Below are 19,311 nucleotides of genomic sequence, written 5' to 3'. Positions count from 1 at the left end.
TCTGGGTTTACCGTTTGACAAACTACAGCCAATAGCAAACCGAACCCCTTAATTTTGTTACATAATATAGTCGAGTCCATACACACAATGAGCAGCTCATGTATGAGGTCGATGAGTTACGCATGAAGGACCCGTTTGGAAACGCGCAGCCTGTTTCCAGGTGCGCTGGCTGTCCCGACGACTGTGACACTAGGAAATGTCCTGATGTAAGAAAGCACCCGGACTCATCCATGTTGGGGACATGTCATCGCGCAAAATAGACCACTTCTCCACAGCAGGGTATAACCTATAGTCCAATGTATGCGACTCTACGCTACACACAGCCACTGCGTAATGCTATGACACAGGTCTACATTGTTCGAAATAGGTTATAACACCCTTCAAAACAAGCAAGAAAGTTTTGCTACTTACAGGAAATGAATGAGAGAAGGAAACGCGTCTCTCCAGTTGCGTTTGCAATTGAACAACTAACCTCAGGGTTCAAGGTGGACTGAGGAGCAGACGCCCAGCCCCGGTTGAGATTTTGGCTGTTTGCAAAGGTGTACCTACCTTGCCATCTAGCGGCTAGTCTGGGGTAACAGCAGGGTCACATTCTCCCAATTATCCCGACTTGCTGGATCCCTCGGAGCGTTACGCTTGTCAGTTTTTACACATTGGTAGTTTATTTGCTTTGGTCAATCTCAGAGACAACATGTGACAGGGCGCAAGGACAAGACGGGACAGTTCAAATGTTAGCCGTTGTGAGAGGCCTATGCAGCGCGAGCACATGTAGCCTACCAGTCAGTGGTCACGTGCGAGTAGTGCACACACGGGGACACGAGCCTTAATGATGAGGGTCGTGATGGACCGCAGCCTCGTGCCGGAGGGGAGTGGTTCAATGCTTCTTCATTAGCATTGCCAGATTTTATTTTATTTTATGAAGAAGTGGTAAATTGTTTTTATAGCTCTTTTTGCCATTATGAGCAGGTTGGCTAGTTGTAGCTTGTTGAGCACTGAGCAGTACAGTCAGATCTCATTTTTTTCGACGGACGAGTTGTGCCATTAGTGGATTATGAATATATATATATTTTTAAAGGTAGCCTAGTTTAAGTAATACATACACTTTTAAAATGAATGCTGATCTAACACAAACTGGTACAAACCACAATTATGTATTTAATAATTGTGTTAATTAGTAAAAAAAAAGTTATTTTTTATTTTTAAGAATCTGAGCAGAGTTGGGCTGTCCAATCCCGTGCCCCCCCTATAAAATCGCCAATGCATTGGCGTAAGGTCACGCAGAACAGGCACCCTTCCCATTAGGTAGGCTGTCCCCAAATTCCATTGTATTTTTAAGGCTTAGATAAACATTGGCGGATTGCACATAAAAGATTTTGGGGTCGCATTGAAATTCTACAGAAATTCTATACAGTATAATTATATATCCCCCAATTTTGTTTTTGAAAAAAACTGCTGTAGTGGTGACCTGTGCTTATTACCACCTGTTGGCCACCTGTACATTTTTACACAAATACCTCTCTCTCCAAACACTCCAGGACTGGTGTAATCTTTCTGAGGTGTTTGGATATAATACGTTGCAGACAGCTATGAGGAACGGGTACATAATATGAGGTGGATGAGGGAGGGATGAGGAGGCCTTAGAGGTGTGGACAGAGAAGGAATACTGTAAGACTTGCTCTACAGACAGAAAGTCCTAGAACATTAACCCAGCTGAAAGCTGTCCCCATTAAAGACCGAGTTGAGCACACACTTAGTTTTTCATTAAAAACACATCGAATGGTTCAAATACTTCCAGAATGAACATTTCATGGAAACTATGACCAAGACAGAATAGGAATCAGATCTTGCACCTTGTAAAGAACATTTCGTGGGTGCAATGATCCATCTGTCGCTTATGAAACACACATTCAACATGGTCTGTGGCCACTAGGTTGATCTGAACTCGTGAGAATGAATGCAATGCAAAGCCACTATGACCTCTTACACACACATGGATTATGGGCAATCTCTGCTTCTTCTCCAGACTTTTTGAACCATCACTCCAATAACCTAAATAATAACTCCATCACGCAAGTCCTGGGTAATAGAGGTACCAGAATTGGGATTATATAAGGATTATATAAGGAATTACACAAATGGCACCAACAGTATCTCTTTCAAAACTTTTACTGCAACGAGTGTGTGTGTGTGTGTGTGTGTGTGTGGGGGGGGGGGGGGGGTTGTTTTTCAGTACATGATAGAAAAAAGGCAAAATGTTTGCTCTTGCATCTCTGTTTGTTTAATGCTGAAGCTCCATCCGCTCACATTGAGAAGAGACATAACAAGCACGGACCACGGCGCTCGCGAGAGCACCAGAGTCTCTGAAAACGATCCATTCCCCAGAACGTTGGATACAAACGACGGCAATAAATCGACACAAATCAGAAGCTTCCAGAAAAAAATAAGATGCAAGAGCGTAAGGGTATATTCTGCACAGATCTTCCTGAAAAGGAACATCTATGAAAACATAACTTAAACGGGGTCACTTATAATAATAGGCCATCAAAAACAGTAAATTACAAAGGCAGCGAAAATCTCCAGCATATGTACATGTTTTTTTTATTCAAATACAAACTAAAAATGTCAGTTTTTTTTCTCTCTTGTTTTATTTAATGGAAGAAAAACGACCGTTTAAGAAGTGAAACGAGGGAGTAGTCCGGAGCAGCGTACAATCAGGATTGGGCCCGACGGGCCTGTGAGGGTGGGTGGGTGGGGGGACCAGAACCGGACCAGAACCGGACTGAACCGAGCCGGACGAGTGGGGCCCCAGCATGACCGTGAGTCTGGATCAGAGCGTAGCAGCGCCAGTTCAACTGAGGGGAAGGCGGGCCGGTTCTGACCCGGTCTCCCCCGCCGGCGCCGCCGCCTCGTCCTCGGCCTGTTCCCCGGGTGACCCGGAAGACGAGCTCTGACTCGCCTCCTTCTTGTCCAGTTCTTGTTGGGTTTGGATTTTCCGGATGAGCTCCTTGATCTCCTCGCGTTTGGTCTTCATCCGTTGCTGGGGGAACCACTCCGACAGGTTGACCGGGAGGTGAAAACTCGGTAGTGGATTCTGCACGGGGGACAAAAAGATGGGATTGCATTGTTAACAGCGTAATATAGTTTCTATGGAAGATCTGTCCTTAATAACGCTTCACTATGATTTACATTTTAGTAATTTAACAGATGCTTTCATCCACGGCGACTTACAAGGTAGTATACTTGTGTAGAGTAAGTGATCGACAGTAAATCAATTAATCAATCAAAGCTTTATTTGTATAGCGCATTTCATACACAGAGGCAACACAATGCGCTTTACAGAGAACAAGGGAGGTGGGCATACGACCCACCTCTACATATTCCAGAGGGAAGCAAAAAACTGTATCAACCAATACCAAAAGTACACTTGGATAATGAGCCAGAACCTCGTCACCCAGTAGTACTCTGTGAGAGTGTCTGTACTGTATGTACAGTACTGTATGTTAGGGCTGGGTTTAAAAAATCGATTCATTGATTCTGAATCGATTCTGAATCAAATGATTCAGAATCGATTCATGAATCCCAAAATCGATCTTTTATTTAATGAATGAATTAATAAATTAAGGAATGAATAGTTCATTAATTCATTCAATGATTCATTCATTCATTTTTGGAAATCAGTATCGATACCCAGCCCTAGTATTGATGTGTTGCATAACTTGGCAGTCATGTAATTAAGGTTACAGCTAAAAGAAAACAGGTTTTAGTAACACTAACAGAATCGATATTGAATCGAATCGAATCGTGATAATCGATTCTGAACCTTGTGAATCGGAATCGAATCGATTCTTGAGATTCGACTCGTTACCCAGCCCTACTGTGTGTGCTGAGCGTGTCTCTCTCACCTCGAAGAAGCTCTCCACGTACTGCAGGATGTAAACGCCACAGTCGCTGAAGTTGTCCTGCTGAGGCACGCGGGGGCTGGAGCCCTTCATCACCTCCTTCCCAAAGCTCCGCTGGCTTCCCTTCCTCACCTCCCACTCCACCTCCAGGTACCTGCACACACACACACGCGGGCACGCACACACACACGCACACACACGCACAAACATACACGCACGCACGCACACGTTTATTACTATTTAATTGATTTGTTTGTGGAAACATCTGTGAAAGAGACCTGGTCTCAGTATGTTCTTCCCTGTCTAAATAAATAAAGGCTTTTCTTTTTTCTTTCTTTCTTTTTCTCTTTTTTTTCCTCTCTTTCTTTCTTTCTTTCTTTCTTTCTTTCTTTCTTTCTTTCTTTCTTTCTTTCTTTCTTTCTTTCTCTCTTTCTTTCTTTCTCTTTCTTTCTTTCTTTCTTTCTTTCTTTCTTTCTTTCTTTCTTTCTTTCTTTCTTTCTTTCTGTCTACTTAGTCTACTCTGTCTGTCTACTTAGTCTACTCTGTCTTGTCTGTCTACTTAGTCTTGTCTGTCTGTCTGTCTGTACCAAATCCATGTGGTGTGATATTATACGAAGCCACGTTTCCACACATGAATGCAGTGTGAGTGAGTTCACTTACTCTCTTAAGGTTTTCACAACCGTGGATCTGGCTGGTCCGCGCAGAGAGTCCATGATGAGGATGCACGGCCTGAGAGAGAGAGAGAGAGAAACACACACCACCCCCGGATTAGACCTGGGATCAGACCTGGGATCAGACCTGGGATCAGACCTGGGATTAGACCCAGATCAGACCTGGGATTAGACCTGGGATCAGACCAGGGATCAGACCTGGGATCAGACCTGGGATCAGACCTGGGATTAGACCTGGGATCACAATCGGGATTAGACCCCAGACCTGGGATCAGACCCGGGATCAGACCCGGGATTAGACCCGGGATCAGACCGGTACCGACCGCACGGCCTGTCACTACACGGAGCCGGAGGAAGGTCCGGTTTAGGAGGGGGACCGTGAGGGAAAGGAAGGACATGCTCTCACTGTTTGCACAGCGTGGGTCTGGGCGTCCACCCCGAGCTCTCGGAGCTGAGGGGGTCGTCGGCCAGTCCGCCGTCCTCGCTGCACTCATCCTGGACAGGGGGGAGGGGAGAAGACAGACGCACGTCACCAGCTACCTTTGAAAAGGTTCCACGTTATTCTATTCACGTTAATATTATTTATAAAAATAAATAAATATAAATAAAATATATAAATATAATAGGTATAAATATAGTTTGGTCGTGGAAGCCATACCTGACAGGAGCTTTGGTCGTCTGAGAAGTTGCAGGAGTCGCTGTTCCCGTTCCCTGACCCGTAACACACGATGATTCTTTGCAAACCGTCTGGAAGACACGTTCGAAAAGCCACTAGGAATCATTTGAGCATTTTCCCCACCGGCACTGAACATTTTCCCCACGATCACTGAACATTTTCCCCCAACGGCACTGAACATTTCCCCCACGATCACTGAACATTTCCCCCACGGTCACTGAACATTTCCCCCACGGTCACTGAACATTTCCCCCACGGTCACTGAACATTTTCCCCACGGTCACTGAACATTTTCCCCCATCGGCACAGAACATTTTCCCCCAACGGCACTGAACATTTCCCCCACGGTCACTCAACATTTTCCCCACGATCACTGAACATTTCCCCCCCCCCCGTCACCCACTCAGAGCCCAGGAATCCCGCCCCTCACCTGTGAAATGTGGCTGGGCGTCCGTCTGTCCGTTGACCCCGGCTCCCGGAGGCTTGGGGGGCTCCGGCCCCCCGTTGGGGCAGGTGGAAGCCGCCTTCGGCTGCTCGCCGCTGGGGTGGCTCTCGGGCGAGGCCTCGGTGGCGCTGTGGTGCTCGGGAGGCTCCAGGGGGTCGTCCTGGTCGGGGGACAGCGGCCTGCAGTGGTCAGGCACCGAGCCCGGGGCCGATGCGGGGCCCTGGTACAGGGGGTTGGGCTCATACTGGGGGCCCTGGAGGCCGGGGAAGCAGATCACTGCCAGGTACCAGTGGGCTCTGAAACAAAGAAAGGTTTGTTTTTGTGTACTAATTAAATTCATTAAATTAATGGTTAATTAAATTCATATTCGTATTATGAGACTCGTACTTTGTATAAATCTGTATCTCTCATTGCATCCAAAAAAAACTGATACTATTAAACGATAAAAAATAAATGATTTAGGAAGAACTTGATTAATGCGGGGACATTTCAAAGGAGACTCACGACTCATTGATGGGAACGAAAATGAAGTCTTTCTGGAAAAGGTCCACATGTCGGGTCCACGTCTTCACCCTGTTGTGCTTCCTCTTCTGTATCCTGGCAACCGGAGAGGAGGAAGAGAGAGAGCACTTTAGCGAGCCGTCATAACCCAATCAGGGGCTGAGATGAGCCGTCATGACCCAATCAGGGGCTGAGATCTGTCCGCTCTCCGGGGGGAGAGAGCACACTCACGGGAGATTAGCCGTGTCTGGAACGTTTCTCCTCTCCCTCTGGTTCAGCCTCTTGTAGAAGAACGAGCTGAAGACGTGACTCCGCTGCGCGTCTTCCTTTTTCAACTTCTCTAATACTAAATACCTAAAAGGAAAACGGGCGATGAGATGAGAAAACGAGATACGAGATGAGAAAACGAGATACGAGATGAGAAAACGAGATACGAGGTGAGAAAACGAGATACGAGATGAGAAAACGAGATATGAGATGAGAAAACGAGATATGATTCAGAAAACTGCCCACGTCAAGGGAAATATGACGTCACAGATAACGGTGAGTTGCGCTTACTTTAAATAAAAGTCTATAATGACGTCGTTCAAGAATTCTCCATCGTTAAGGCAGTGGAGGTCTTCGTTAGTTACAGTTATGCCCCCCTTGGCTGGAGGAGGAGGGTACACCATCAACCTAGGAGAAAAATAACCAAACCTCAACCAAACCGCAACATTACCGTTGAGAAAAACACCATCCCGGGTACGTTTAGGGGACGCCGTTAAATAACCCCTCCCCTTACTTTATGATTGGTCCGATAAAGGTGGGGTGCAGCTCCGCCATGTCGTCCTCCTCGTCGTCGAAGAACATGTTGGCCTGCTGCCGGGTCGCCATGCGGGTCTGGACAGCCTTCCCGGGGGACGCCTGCGGAGAGGGACGACCGCACGGATTCGGTCAAGTCAAAAACTTTATTTATAAAGCACATTTAAAAAACTTGACTGCGGTCGAGCCAAAGTGCTGTAAAGGTAAACGCAAAATACAAATAAAAGCACAAAAGTACAATAACAACAACGGTACAGAAATATAAAAACACAGAATAACAGGGTGTCGCGATCAACTACAGTTGAAGGCCAGGGAGAAGAAATGGGTTTTTAATAGAGGATCGTCCAAAAGAGAGGGGTTTGTTAAACCTAGTTTATACTGTTGAGACAAGCTACAGCTCATGACCCACAGCTCTGGGCGATGCCACAGCTCGTCTACAACCGGTATAAACCGGCTTTAAAACACCGTTTTTTCCTCCGCGCCCGGAAGGCCGCACCTTCTCCTCCTTCTCTTTGGTGGTCTTGTTGTAGTTCACCAGGCGGTGGTTGGCCTCGTCGAAGGACAGCTTGGTGGGGAAGTCCGTCAGGTTGTTGGCCCTGCCGATCTCCACCAGGATCTCCTCCAGGATCATCTGCTCGTGCAGCTGCAGCCCGTTCTCGAAGATCAGGACGATGTACTTCTCGTCCGACTCTGGGGAGGGGGAAAGGCATCGCGTCGTTCCGTCATCACGACGGACGCCAGGGAAGGGATTATTTGGGGGAGAGGGGGCTGTAGTTCTACAACAGTTGTGTAAACAGCTGTTTAGTCCGTGCATGCAGAGCCTGCTCATCCCCGCCACTGATAGAAGCTTAAACAGAGATAAAGGCTTATACACGGGTGTTACCTCTCCCTCTCTCTCCATCTCTCTCTCTCTCCCTCCCTCCCTCGTGTTCTGATCTGTCCATCATCTGACCCGCTAATCATCTGTCCATCAAGTCCACCTGTGTCCCATTGTCTCCCTGGCCCTGTCGTCCAAACCCCTGTCTGTTTGTTACCTGTGTAGGTTAGAGACGAAGGGGTTGATGTTATGTTCCGTTAAATTCTATTTTGCTAGTTGACTAGTCTGTTGCTACACTTTTGTCTTTCCTAGATATTTGGGTTTTTAGGTGTTCTGTGGTCCCCAGTGGCCTCGTCAAGGGAGAGAGCTGGGTCAGATACCCTGGGGTTCACGCTACATCACGTAGGGAACCGGTTGTCTAAACACACTAGGTTAGAAGACTACCTGCTACAAACATATTGTTTGTAGCAGGTAGGTTAGGTTCCAGGTAGATTAGCTCGCTAGCTGTGTGAATCTCTGGGTAGGTTAGGTTCCGGGTAGATTAGCTCGCTAGCTGTGTGAATCTCTAGGTAGGTTAGGTTAGAGGTGTAGGGAAGCACAGGGCTGTTTTTGTTTTGACATCGTTCGCCTTCTCCCTTCCTTCTCTTACCCTCGGTTAGTCCCCGGTTTAGTATTAGTATTATTCCCTGTTTTGTGTGTTATTGTTAAATGTCCATGGATGTATTCTTGTAAATAGCACTTTCTTTTGCATTAAATCCTTTTCTTTAAAAGGTGCCCTGGCTGTCGGCCTGGCTGTGTGCACCACACTTGGAGTGTAGTTGGATTAGTAGTGGGTGTTGCTGTAGCTCAGGAGGTAGAACGGGTCAACAATCATCATAGGGTCAGCAGCTCCTCCTGTCCACATGTCGAAGTGTCGTCGGGCAAGACACTGAACCCCAAATTGCTCCCGATGAGCAGGCTAGCACCTTGCATGGCAGCTACCGCCATTGGTGTGTGAATGTGTGTGAATGGGTGAATGAGAGGCCGTTGTAAAGGGCTTTGGATAAAAGCGTTATATAAGTGCAGTCCATTTACCATGTACTAGTGTGTGTATACGGGCGGTATTGCCCTCCTACTGTACCTTCCTCTCTAGTCCATCTGAGGGAGGAGGTAACGAAGGGACACGTTTCTGGGTTCTCTTCTGCTGGTGCAGAGCGATGAGCGAACACTTTACAAAATCAGCCTTAATACCCAGGATGGAGTGGAGAGCATCCCCCGAAAAGAATGAAATATCGGAGATCCCATGTTCTGCGCCACTTAAATTTTTTTTTTTTACATAAATCGGCTGGGGAAAACAAAGATTTTTGTTGGGAGATCAAGATCATTTTTGTTGGGAAATCAAGATCATTTTTGTTGGGAGATCAAGATCATTTTTGTTGGGAGATGGAGATCATTTCCCAGCAGAGTATGATGTTGCTCATATTTGCTCCAGCAAAACGGGAAGGGGGGGGGGCATCTTGCACGTGCACACGGGGGGGAAGGGGGGGGCATGTTGCGCATGCACACGGGGGGGGGGGAGGGTGTACTCACGGTCCCCGGAGCAGTCGTACCACAGGCCCCCGGCCTCCCGGGACATGTTGAGCTGCGTGCGCAGGCGCAGACACTCCTCCTGCGTGGTCTGGAAGAAGAGCACCGGAAGCTTCCGCACGCTGCACCACTCACAGCTGATCAGCTCCGCCGCGCGCAGGCTCACCTTCTCCAGCGCGTCCATCTGAGGGCCTGCTGGGCGGGGGGGGCAAGAACTACGTTACCCAGCATGCAACACTGTAATCCATCGCATGACACAGATGGATGGATATTTACCGATCAGATAGAGAGAGAGGATGACAAAATAGTGTACATGTCATCCAATGTGGCCCCTACCTTCAGTCTCTAGCTGGATGTGATCGATGGAGAACTGAAAGACAGAAATTAATGATTAATCAATCAATCAATCAAAGCTTTATTTGTATAGCGCATTTCATACCCAGAGGCAACACAATGCGCTTTACAGAGAACAAGGGAGGTGGGCATACGACCCACTCTCTACATATTCCAGAGGGAAGCAAAAATACAGTAATCACCCGGGGGCCAGATAAGTGAGCTGTAAAAAATTCTTCCCTGACCCCTCTCAACAAGGCGATCGAGCAAGCTCCTGGAGTATGTTATGTGGAGTATGTCGGAGTATTAATCAGGCATCCCCCGTTAGTTTACTCTGGGTTGAATTCACAAAGGGATTACGCGACTTGTTCTGACGCTACACCAGTGCAAATAACCCCCAAATAAACCTGGCTATTCACAGAAGAACTGTGCTCCTGTCATATTAGCGTATCTGCGTGTCAGTGCCATTTGCGGGAATTTAAATGAGGTAATATGCACACAATGGGTGGGAAATGTGCCCCTCTCTATGCAAATGAGCCTCATTGCAAAACAGTCCAATTCACAAACATTAACGCCAACTGCCACACGGATTTAGAGTTGAAATTATTTGCGTCTTCAGAGAGTTGGTGGAAAATGAAGCGCATTCATAAGGGATGTCATGGTCAGTGTTTCCAGTGATCATGGCAGCAGTGACTGTGGCCAGGAGAAGGCATCCTAACGCCAGGCGTGCTCCTGAGAGAATATTCTGAAGGAGGATATCACTTTTTGATATAAGCAAGACTGAAATCATCCGGAGATACAGGTTGCCAGCTCAAGCAAGTCTTGCTCTCACCTGCCACACAGATGCCATGCAACTGACAACTGATTGATCGATAACAATCAACTGATCAATACACACACAAACAATTTGACATAACAATAAAGGCACAAAGCTAACTAAGATCCTATGTACACTATTCAAATACTATAACAATAATTAGGCACTAGACAAATAAATAAACAATATCCTATAGTGACTGTGTAATATGTAGACCTACACCACTTAAAGGTCACCAACAGCAAACTACTACAATGTAAAACTAGCAGAATAATTATGTATGTTAGGCTACTTAAAATCACTAATGCAGCCTACTGGATTAAATCAATAGAAAATGGCACACATATAACGATTATATAATATCAATAACAACAACAACAACAAAAATAATAATAATAATGTGAAAGACTAAGTCTAGACTGCTACTGTAAATACGGATAGTAAATTGTCAGGTTGGGAACTTTTAAATGTTTATCTGTGTACCTGCTGTAGTCCAGGCATGAGGAATTCATTAGTGCTGATAAGAAACTAAGAACAAGTGATGACAAGAATTCAAATGTACCTGTACTGGTTACATATGGCAAATAAATGTTCTATTCTATTCTATTCCAATATAGGCCGTACATTACCAAAGAACAGGGCCTAGAGAGGAAGTAGCCTATAGCAGGCCTATACTGTGAGTACAGCAGGCCTACAGAAAATGAGAACACACTACACCCACTGTGCCAGCGAAAATATTTTTAGAGAGCAATATTTTTACACGGAGCAATTATGATGTATTTAATGTTGTTTAGGTAAGAGCACTGCCCCAGAATAACCCTCTCATTGAATGTTTGGTCATGACTAATGATGTAGCCTAGGCCCGTTTGATCACAAAATAGACAACTTTATTTTGTTGCAGAGACAGCAAAGCATATCATGAGAAATAATGTGTGATGGCAGCTGTTTTTCCAGCAAAAACATCATTCGCTCACACTAAAGTTACTGCGATATGGTTGATCGAGAAATAATTACATCGATTGAATGCCTAATTTGTGAGTTGATTCGCTTAAAAGTGTGATGGATAAAGGGCTTGTGGACGTGTCTGTCCTCATCTGCTCCGTGAGGCACTGCCAGATGACCCACGGCGTTCAGCTGCAACACCGTATGGCCGTGTTTGTGGCAGAATATAATTAGCGCAATATCTTTAGTGAATAGGTCGTTAAGACGGAGCAAATGACACGCAGTTAATGGTGCTATTAGCGACCGCAATCCATCCTTTGTGAATCCCCCCCTCTGTCTGCTAAGTTTGAGTGTCTGTACAGAGAGAGGACCACAAGACATGGAGTGTACTTACGATGACGGGCTTGGTGACCATCCTGCGCAGAGTCCCCACGCGTACGCTCCGACACTCCAGGATCATGCTCTCCAGCTTCTTCACCGCCATCTTGGGCTTTTTTCTCGGGGATGGGTCGTCAACAAACTGGAAATGGAACAGATGCTCAGGCTTAGAAACTGTTCTCTGCTTAGTGGGAGAAGACGTCATGCACTTTCCCTAACGTATTGCGTCCTGTGATAGTAAAATAACTGATCTAGTCAAAAGGATTTACCAAGATTCGTTCAAAAGGTTAAGTCTGGTTTATTGTGAAAAGCATACGAGCGCAAGGACTTCCTGAAAACGCAACAAGGGTGGTTTAGTCAGCGAAGTGAAGCCTTCAGCCTCTTGGGCTCACTTTTATTCAAGCAAAACACAGGTATGGTGCTTCCAGGATGTGATTGGCTAATCTATTGTACGTCATATGAAATGGCAGGCGTGGCCAAGAGTACAGACATGTGACATGAGAAAAAGGGCGGAAATTGGGGACCAAGGATGACAAAGGATGGTTATTCTATTGTAGACAGATGGCCTTCTGGAAGCCATTTTGTATGTTAGCACAGCTATGTGAATATTTGGGGGAGGTGATGAATTACAAAAGGAGTGAGAGGACAAAGGTTTAAGGTGTTTGGATGTAAATTCCTGAACAATCCCCCATTTGTGCCTGAACAGGTACACAAAAATAAAATATAAAATCCAAACACAAAGTTTAAACATTCAGCTATGCTATACATGTGGAAAGGAAATAATCTCTCCACTAGGTGGAGCAAAAAAAATAAAAAATAAAAATAGATTATTTTCTTTCCACGTGCAAATCACGCACCAAAACCCCTTGTTTCAGAAATATGACAGGAAACAAGGTAAAAAAGATGACATGATTATATACTATTTATAGTCTAAAAGTGGACAACCATTCACCAAAAAACCTTGATATTAAAGTTTGAACAAGGCAAAAAGATGAAATGGTTACCAGTGTAAGAAGGGCAAAAAACCTCTTGGTCAATTTAGAGGAAAAACCCAAACTTATTTATCAACTCATGTTTCAACCATTGTAACTCTTGTAAACAAATGTGATATTTTTTCAAGATAATTTCAAAGTTCATTCACTCTTGTTGTGAATAATCGCATGTAATGTCCTATGGATCATAGCTTCCATGTTTGCGTCTCTGAATGTTTAATGTAGGTTCCAGTGTGTGCGATTAGAGGTGCAGTCATTGCTGTTGAGATTGTCCACGTTGTCATACCACAACCACGAGAAGGAGGTGACCGGCAAGGTCAGTCTCCGATTGCTCATCAGAGGAGAGGAGAGTGTGGGGGTGACTGTCAAGGTCACTCTCCGATTGCTCATCAGAGGAGAGGAGAGTGTTGCGGTGACTGTCAAGGTCACTCTCCGATTGCTCATCAGAGGAGAGGACAGTGTGGCAGTCCATGGCTTTGACCTCTGAGCCCTCTGGTTCAGCTGCATCCTTGATCTCCTGGTGTTGGCGATCCCCTGGTGGACCGTCCTCTGCTGCTTGGACCCGTCGGCAATGGCTTGCATGGATCCACAAAGTCCTCTCAGCTACTTTGACCGCTGTCTGCGTGGTGAGTAGAACCTGGTACGGCCCGAGCCACCTCGGCGAGTTCCAGCTCCTTCGTCTGTGGTCGCAGACCAGGACCCAATCCCCAGGAGAGATGTGATGCAGGAACCCCTCCTTAGCCTCAGGAATGGCGGTCCTCACTCTGTTGAAGACATCCCTGGCATGGAGAGAGTTCAATAAAATCCATCATAACATGTTCCCATGGCCCACTTGGCCGAGGATGTGCTGACAGTTCCATTTTTGACGGGTAGGTTCCTCCCGCAACATCTACTTCTCTTCCATGTTTTCTGGCCTGTTCTCAGGCTGCTCATCTGCTCCTGGTAGTCTCTTGTCTCCCCATTGGGCAGGTCTACATAGAGCGGTCAGCCAGCGAGCTCTCGGAAGGTGCGGAGGGAGTCCCTGTCCTGGTCCAGCAGGGTGAAAGTGCGCAGCCAGGGCGACAGCAGCACGTACAGGCTCTTGAACTGAACCCGGTCCACACGGTACTGCTCCACGTAGGGCCGGCCCGGGTCGTGCTGCTGGAGGGCCACCTCGGCGCTCCCGCTCCCCCAGTACAGGCTGATGAAGTGCTCCGTCTGTGGATCCACAGATGAGAGAGACAACAGAGAAAAAACAGAAGAGCAAAAGGAGAGTCCTCTGGTCTGGTCTCCCTGTTCCCCTCTTTGGTCAGGAACGGTTATCCGCAGTCTGTTGGAGATACTCAGAAACATGGTTAAGTGCAAGCTCCTGCTTTGGGGAAAAATGTTGTTATTCAGTCAGGAAAACTTAAACAGGGTGTCTGTTCAAGTGTCATTAGAGCCAGTCTGCAGTAGCCTACAGTGACATCAGGGGCAGTGTTAGAATGACTTTAACACGCCCAGTCCCCAGTCATGATCAAGGCAATTGGTTTTGGCTCTAGAATTTCCCTCGCGATTTTATGAAATAAAAAAAAATAAACACATTCTCGTCTCAACAAAATAACACCCCCTAAGGGTAGAAACAAATTTCCTGAAGTCAGGATAAAATAGAGATGGGGGAAAAAAAAAAATGCATCACTCAAATAAAATGACATTAAAATGAACTGGCTTCATTTACAATTAAGAAAACATCAATTATCAATTAATCAAAAAAAATCCATCAAAGCTTCATTTGTATAGCTAAATATTGTATATCTAAAACTTCCCTCTTCTGCATTTGAGGACAGAGTATTGGGCACCGCTTCGGACAAAATGGTCTCTTCCCTATGTCATACTTATCTGTCGCTCACGGTGAGTCGGTGACATGTAGCCCCATCGAAAGAGAACAGCCCTCAACGCTGTCTCATATCCTTTTTCCATGCTGGAGCAATCTTCAGACATCAAACCCCCCCGGTGTCGCAGTCCTCTCTGACACCCAGAGAGCAATGTCCGTAGCAAGATGGTAAGCTCACCCCGTCTGAAACAGGGAGAACACTCCAGAAATGTCCAAGAATGACCCTCAAGTCATTCGTGACTCCACACAGTTCATAGCTTCGTGCTGGCGAGGGGCAACCACTCCTTGGTAGCCCACACAATGCACTCCAGGAAAATCTGAAAACATCAACACAGAACTTCACAGAAACAGAACATCCTATAGAAATAGACTAAACCTAAATTACTACAAAACAGAACAATCTAACCAAGGAGACGTGTACACACACCTGAATCAAAAACACAGGTGAAATGTAGGCGACATCCTCAAGCTTTATCGAACAAGAACCGCTTAAACAGAAATGACATATAATGCTAAACATCCAGTAACCTCATGTTCCTAAATATATCAGAAAGAGATAGACAAGACAAACAACAGGTTCCAGGCAGTCCCCAGGAAGGCCCGATCCAGGCTCCTCAAAGACCTGCCGCCCAGGGTCCATAGCACCTGAAAGATAACACTCAACACAGACTGGGGTCAATATAGCAGAGGGGAAGGCCTAAAGCAAACTCCTCACAAACACATCATCATTATGTGAATGAAATTCATACAGTAGAATGCATAAACGAACACCTTATGGCCATTCATTGACTATTGAAACAAACTCCTGAATCAAAGCGAAAACCATAACCTAAACTCAAACACCTATTCAAAACCCTGTCAGACTTTTGAGTTCGCACCAATACCTAAAAGATCATCCTCAGAGACATTCTCAACAACTTAAGACTCAAAGGCTCTACATCTATTTCATCCTCCCACCATCATGCACAAACCTTACGTCCTCAGCTACATCTGTTTTCTCCTGTTTATTTACCTTAAAAAATATGGCTCCATCTTGGCTAGTTAAAATCTCCCTTGTGGGTTGTTCAAGGGAACTCCAGCAGGTGGCGCTCGACCCCAAATCTGAGGCTCTTCCTTTTCATTCAGCTTGCGGTAACTGTGACACCGTTCAATCCAGTGGCCATACTGACCACAATGGAAGCATGAATCGTCTCTATCTTCACTTCGATTATACCTTTTTCCTCGCCTAACCCTACCAGAACGCTTCCTATTGTTTCTCTGTCGCCACTGTGGTCGTTGTTGGTTCCACCTCGCACCAGCAGTTTGATTGTCCAGCTGTCGTAACTGAGCAGCTTGTAATCTGGTTGCACCTAGCTTCATTTCTTTCAACTCCCTCTTTTCAATGTGATCACTTAGACGCTCCGCATAGCGGAAATGGTCAACAACTTCTTCGAGAGAAGTCGATTCCCAGGTGTGGCACATCAACCTAACTTGGTCGGACAAAGAGGAGAGAGAGTTATTCATCAATTGTTGTTTCAAAATCTTTTTATAATCGGCGTTCGCTTTGTCCATGCCACTGTGTGCGGCGAAAACTGATTCTAGCCGTTCCCAAAATTTCTCGAACTGTTGATCGGAATTTTGTTTGCAATATGTGATACGGTCCCAATCCATCTTTTTAGGGAATCGAGTTTTGATTCTGTTCAACAGCGCAGCGTTTTGGTCGGCAAAATCGGCATGAGAAAAAGGCAACGTAATGTCAAACGGATCTTTCACATCCACCCATTTTAACCCAAGGCATTGTCTCATGATCATGGCGATTTCCTCTGCGTGAGGCTCATACATTCGAACTAAACTGTTAAAAAGATTTTCAAACTCGTCAATGTCTTTGGTTGGATCGGGCAAGGTTTTAGCTACATTACGCAGTTCATCAGAGCGCCAGGGTCTATAAACCGTAATCTCTGGAGTCCAGGCCGCATAACCAGCTGCATCATTTATTTGAGAAGGGCGAGGAACAGGGTTTGGGCAGCGTATCAGTGGCGCTTGTATTTGCGGTCCCTCCAGACTATCTCTAGCCATTTGCAGTTGTTCCAAATTAAACTTAGCCTCAGATAAAGCTCTATCCAATTCTTCCTTCCTGACCTGTTCTTGTTCGGAAGAATACCTCGTAGAAAGGGGCGCGCTTAACTCGTATTGTAGAGGGGAGAGAGAAGGGGCGTGGCTAATGGCGGGAGCATGAAAAGGGGGAAGAACAACAGCCTGGTTGGGGGGTGTGAGCACGGAGCAACGAGTCGAGGGGGAACAATCTAATTTTAAATCAGAGTTATTCTGCTGGGGAAATGGCGGAGAGACCGTCTGCTGAACCTCCTTATCTTTCCTTCCTGACCTAAAAAACCTCTCTCGTGCTACTCTCTCCCAAATCTTAAAAGCAGACCAGTCTATAGAATTAACAGGCTTTTCCCTTAACCTAGACATCTCAACCACCTCTAGCTGAGCCCGAATCTTAGCTAAAAAATTTAACACTAAATGTCAGATGGGGATGTAAGAAATCGAAAATGCTTTAGCGCAGGGGTGTCAAACTCAAATACACAGTGGGCCAAAATTTAAAACTTGAACAAAGTCGCGGGCCAACATTGAACAAATTAAAATTTTAATATGGACCCAAACAAGTTTTGCTTTAACATTAAATATGCACTTATCACTTTCACTTTTGGTGCGCATCAATGGTGTGCACTAACATATGTGAATACGCCCTCAGACACAAGTGTTGGTGCTCCATCTGCTCAGTAGAGAAGCTTGTAAAACCCTGACTGTCCTACAGCCAGGCAGAAAGACAGACAGCCGGCATGCAGACAGACAGCCAGGCAGGCAGACAGGCCGGCAAGAAGGCAGACAGGATTGAATGAACAGGAACAGAGCAAACACAGCGGCCGGCTAGGTCAACACAGGTGTCTCTATCACAGTGAGACGTTACATAACGTAAAGCTTCTGTTTTCTGCCTTTCTTTTCGCCATTTTTAAGAAGGGGTAACACGGTTACAGTTGTAGTATGAGATTGCTATGACTACTGTCACAGAAGAGAGGGCGTTTCTGAGTCCTGTCTTGATTGACGCGCCAAAACAACAGCAGAGCATTATTGGATTTGTAGTATTAGCGGTGAATGCGCTGTATAATACTGGCGGGCCAGCTCTAGTAGTCATTTGGTATTGCCTCGCGGGCCAAATATAATTACACTGCGGGCCAAATTTGGCCCGCGGGCCAGAGTTTGACACCCCTGCTTTAGCGCATAGCGAAATCTGCCAACAACCGCTCGCAGAATAATGCTTCAGCGCAACAATCTCATCAGGGCTAGACAAATTGCAAGTTAGCAGTAGAATCCTGTTACATCTAGGCATATGTTAGTAGCCGGTGTTACAGGGACACCTAGTGGTGCTCCCAAAATGTTGCATGTAAGACCCAGATGTTGTATGTGAGCGTGCGGCGGGGAAATTCAGTTTAATAAAAGCTATACTGAAACAAATCCCTAATAAACACGACGCAGCCTAAAACCCCAAAACAGCAATGAAAGGAAACCTTATAGTTAACTCACGGCGGGAAAGAATACAATTTCGAAATAAACAAAGACACATTAAACCGCTCTATAACTCACCCAGTCAACTGGTCCTTTGTTCTCTGGCTCGATGGCGGATCACCGGGAGAGCGGAGTAGTAGTTGTTTTCCTGCGTCTCCCAGACAACCAGCTAGCCTACTGGAAATCTAGCAGTTATGATTTAACAGTGTACAAAATGTGAACAATACCTACCTGGATAATAGGCGCGCTTAACAAACAATACAAGGCAAGAGCCGAAGCTCAAAAATGCAATCAAAAATCCCACTGAGCCGGCGAAAATAGCGCTAGACAAACAAAGACAACACAACACGACAAAAACAGACACTCCGGAGATTAGCTGGTAATCGCACTCACTGCGAACTTCAACCCATTTGGAAATCGCACTCACTGCGAACTTCAACCCTGTGGGAATCGCACTATCTGCGAACTTCAACCCTGTGGGAATCGCACTATCTGCGAACTTCAACCCTGTGGGAATCGCACTATCTGCGAACTTCAACCCTGTGGGAATCGCACTATCTGCGAACTTCAACAATTTGGAAATCGCACTCACTGCGAACTTCAACAGGTTCCCTTCTGTGCTAATTCTGGAACATCGAACTAAAGCAACCCAAAACGTTATCCTAGAAGTGCACTCTCACTTCTTAACTACAGCCGAGCCGACAACCAATCTAAACTGTAGTCTACATCAACTGTAAGGGAGCGAGTCCCAAACCCAAAATTACACCTCTTCTGAAGAGAACCCCGGTAGCCTAAACAAGGACGAAGTCAGAGAACAATGCAATATCACCAATCCACTGTTAAAAACAACGCCTTTCGCCACCACCTTCCCCGGGGAGTTTTGCTTTCAACAATACGCCAGACCAACACAATCCGAAACTAAAACAAGGCAAATACAACTCAGAACCATAAGAGGGTTCGTTTAAACGTACCTGTGAGCTTCAAGAATCCAGTGGAAGAACTGAGGAAATAATCTCGGCGTGCGCTCTGGCGCAAGAGAGAAGATTGACTTTCCAACGCCCACTATAATGGACCG

The 19,311-nt window shown here is 45.9% G+C and overlaps 1 protein-coding gene across 1 annotated transcript; it reads right to left on the bottom strand.

The window, feature by feature from the left end:
• Positions 1-2,680: 2,680 nt before the first annotated feature.
• LOC311311431 (sentrin-specific protease 6-like) lies at positions 2,681-11,985 on the bottom strand. The gene is made up of 14 exons (XM_084441141.1): positions 11,863-11,985; positions 9,713-9,746; positions 9,380-9,568; positions 7,490-7,683; positions 6,974-7,095; positions 6,751-6,867; positions 6,424-6,546; positions 6,196-6,288; positions 5,677-5,987; positions 5,229-5,317; positions 4,977-5,065; positions 4,560-4,628; positions 3,903-4,053; positions 2,681-3,091 (listed from the first exon to the last, which is right to left on the bottom strand). Exons 1-14 carry the CDS (start codon positions 11,950-11,952, stop codon positions 2,849-2,851), a joined length of 1,914 nt encoding a protein of 637 aa, XP_084297267.1. The 5' UTR covers positions 11,953-11,985; the 3' UTR covers positions 2,681-2,848.
• Between the last annotated feature and the right edge of the window lie 7,326 nt (positions 11,986-19,311).

This window comes from Borostomias antarcticus (assembly GCF_949987555.1).
Source record: "Borostomias antarcticus genome assembly, chromosome: 7".
Classification (NCBI taxonomy): Eukaryota; Metazoa; Chordata; class Actinopteri; order Stomiiformes; family Stomiidae; genus Borostomias; species Borostomias antarcticus.
The sequence above is the reverse complement of the archived record's forward strand: the minus strand, read 5'-3'. Positions and strand labels throughout refer to the sequence as shown.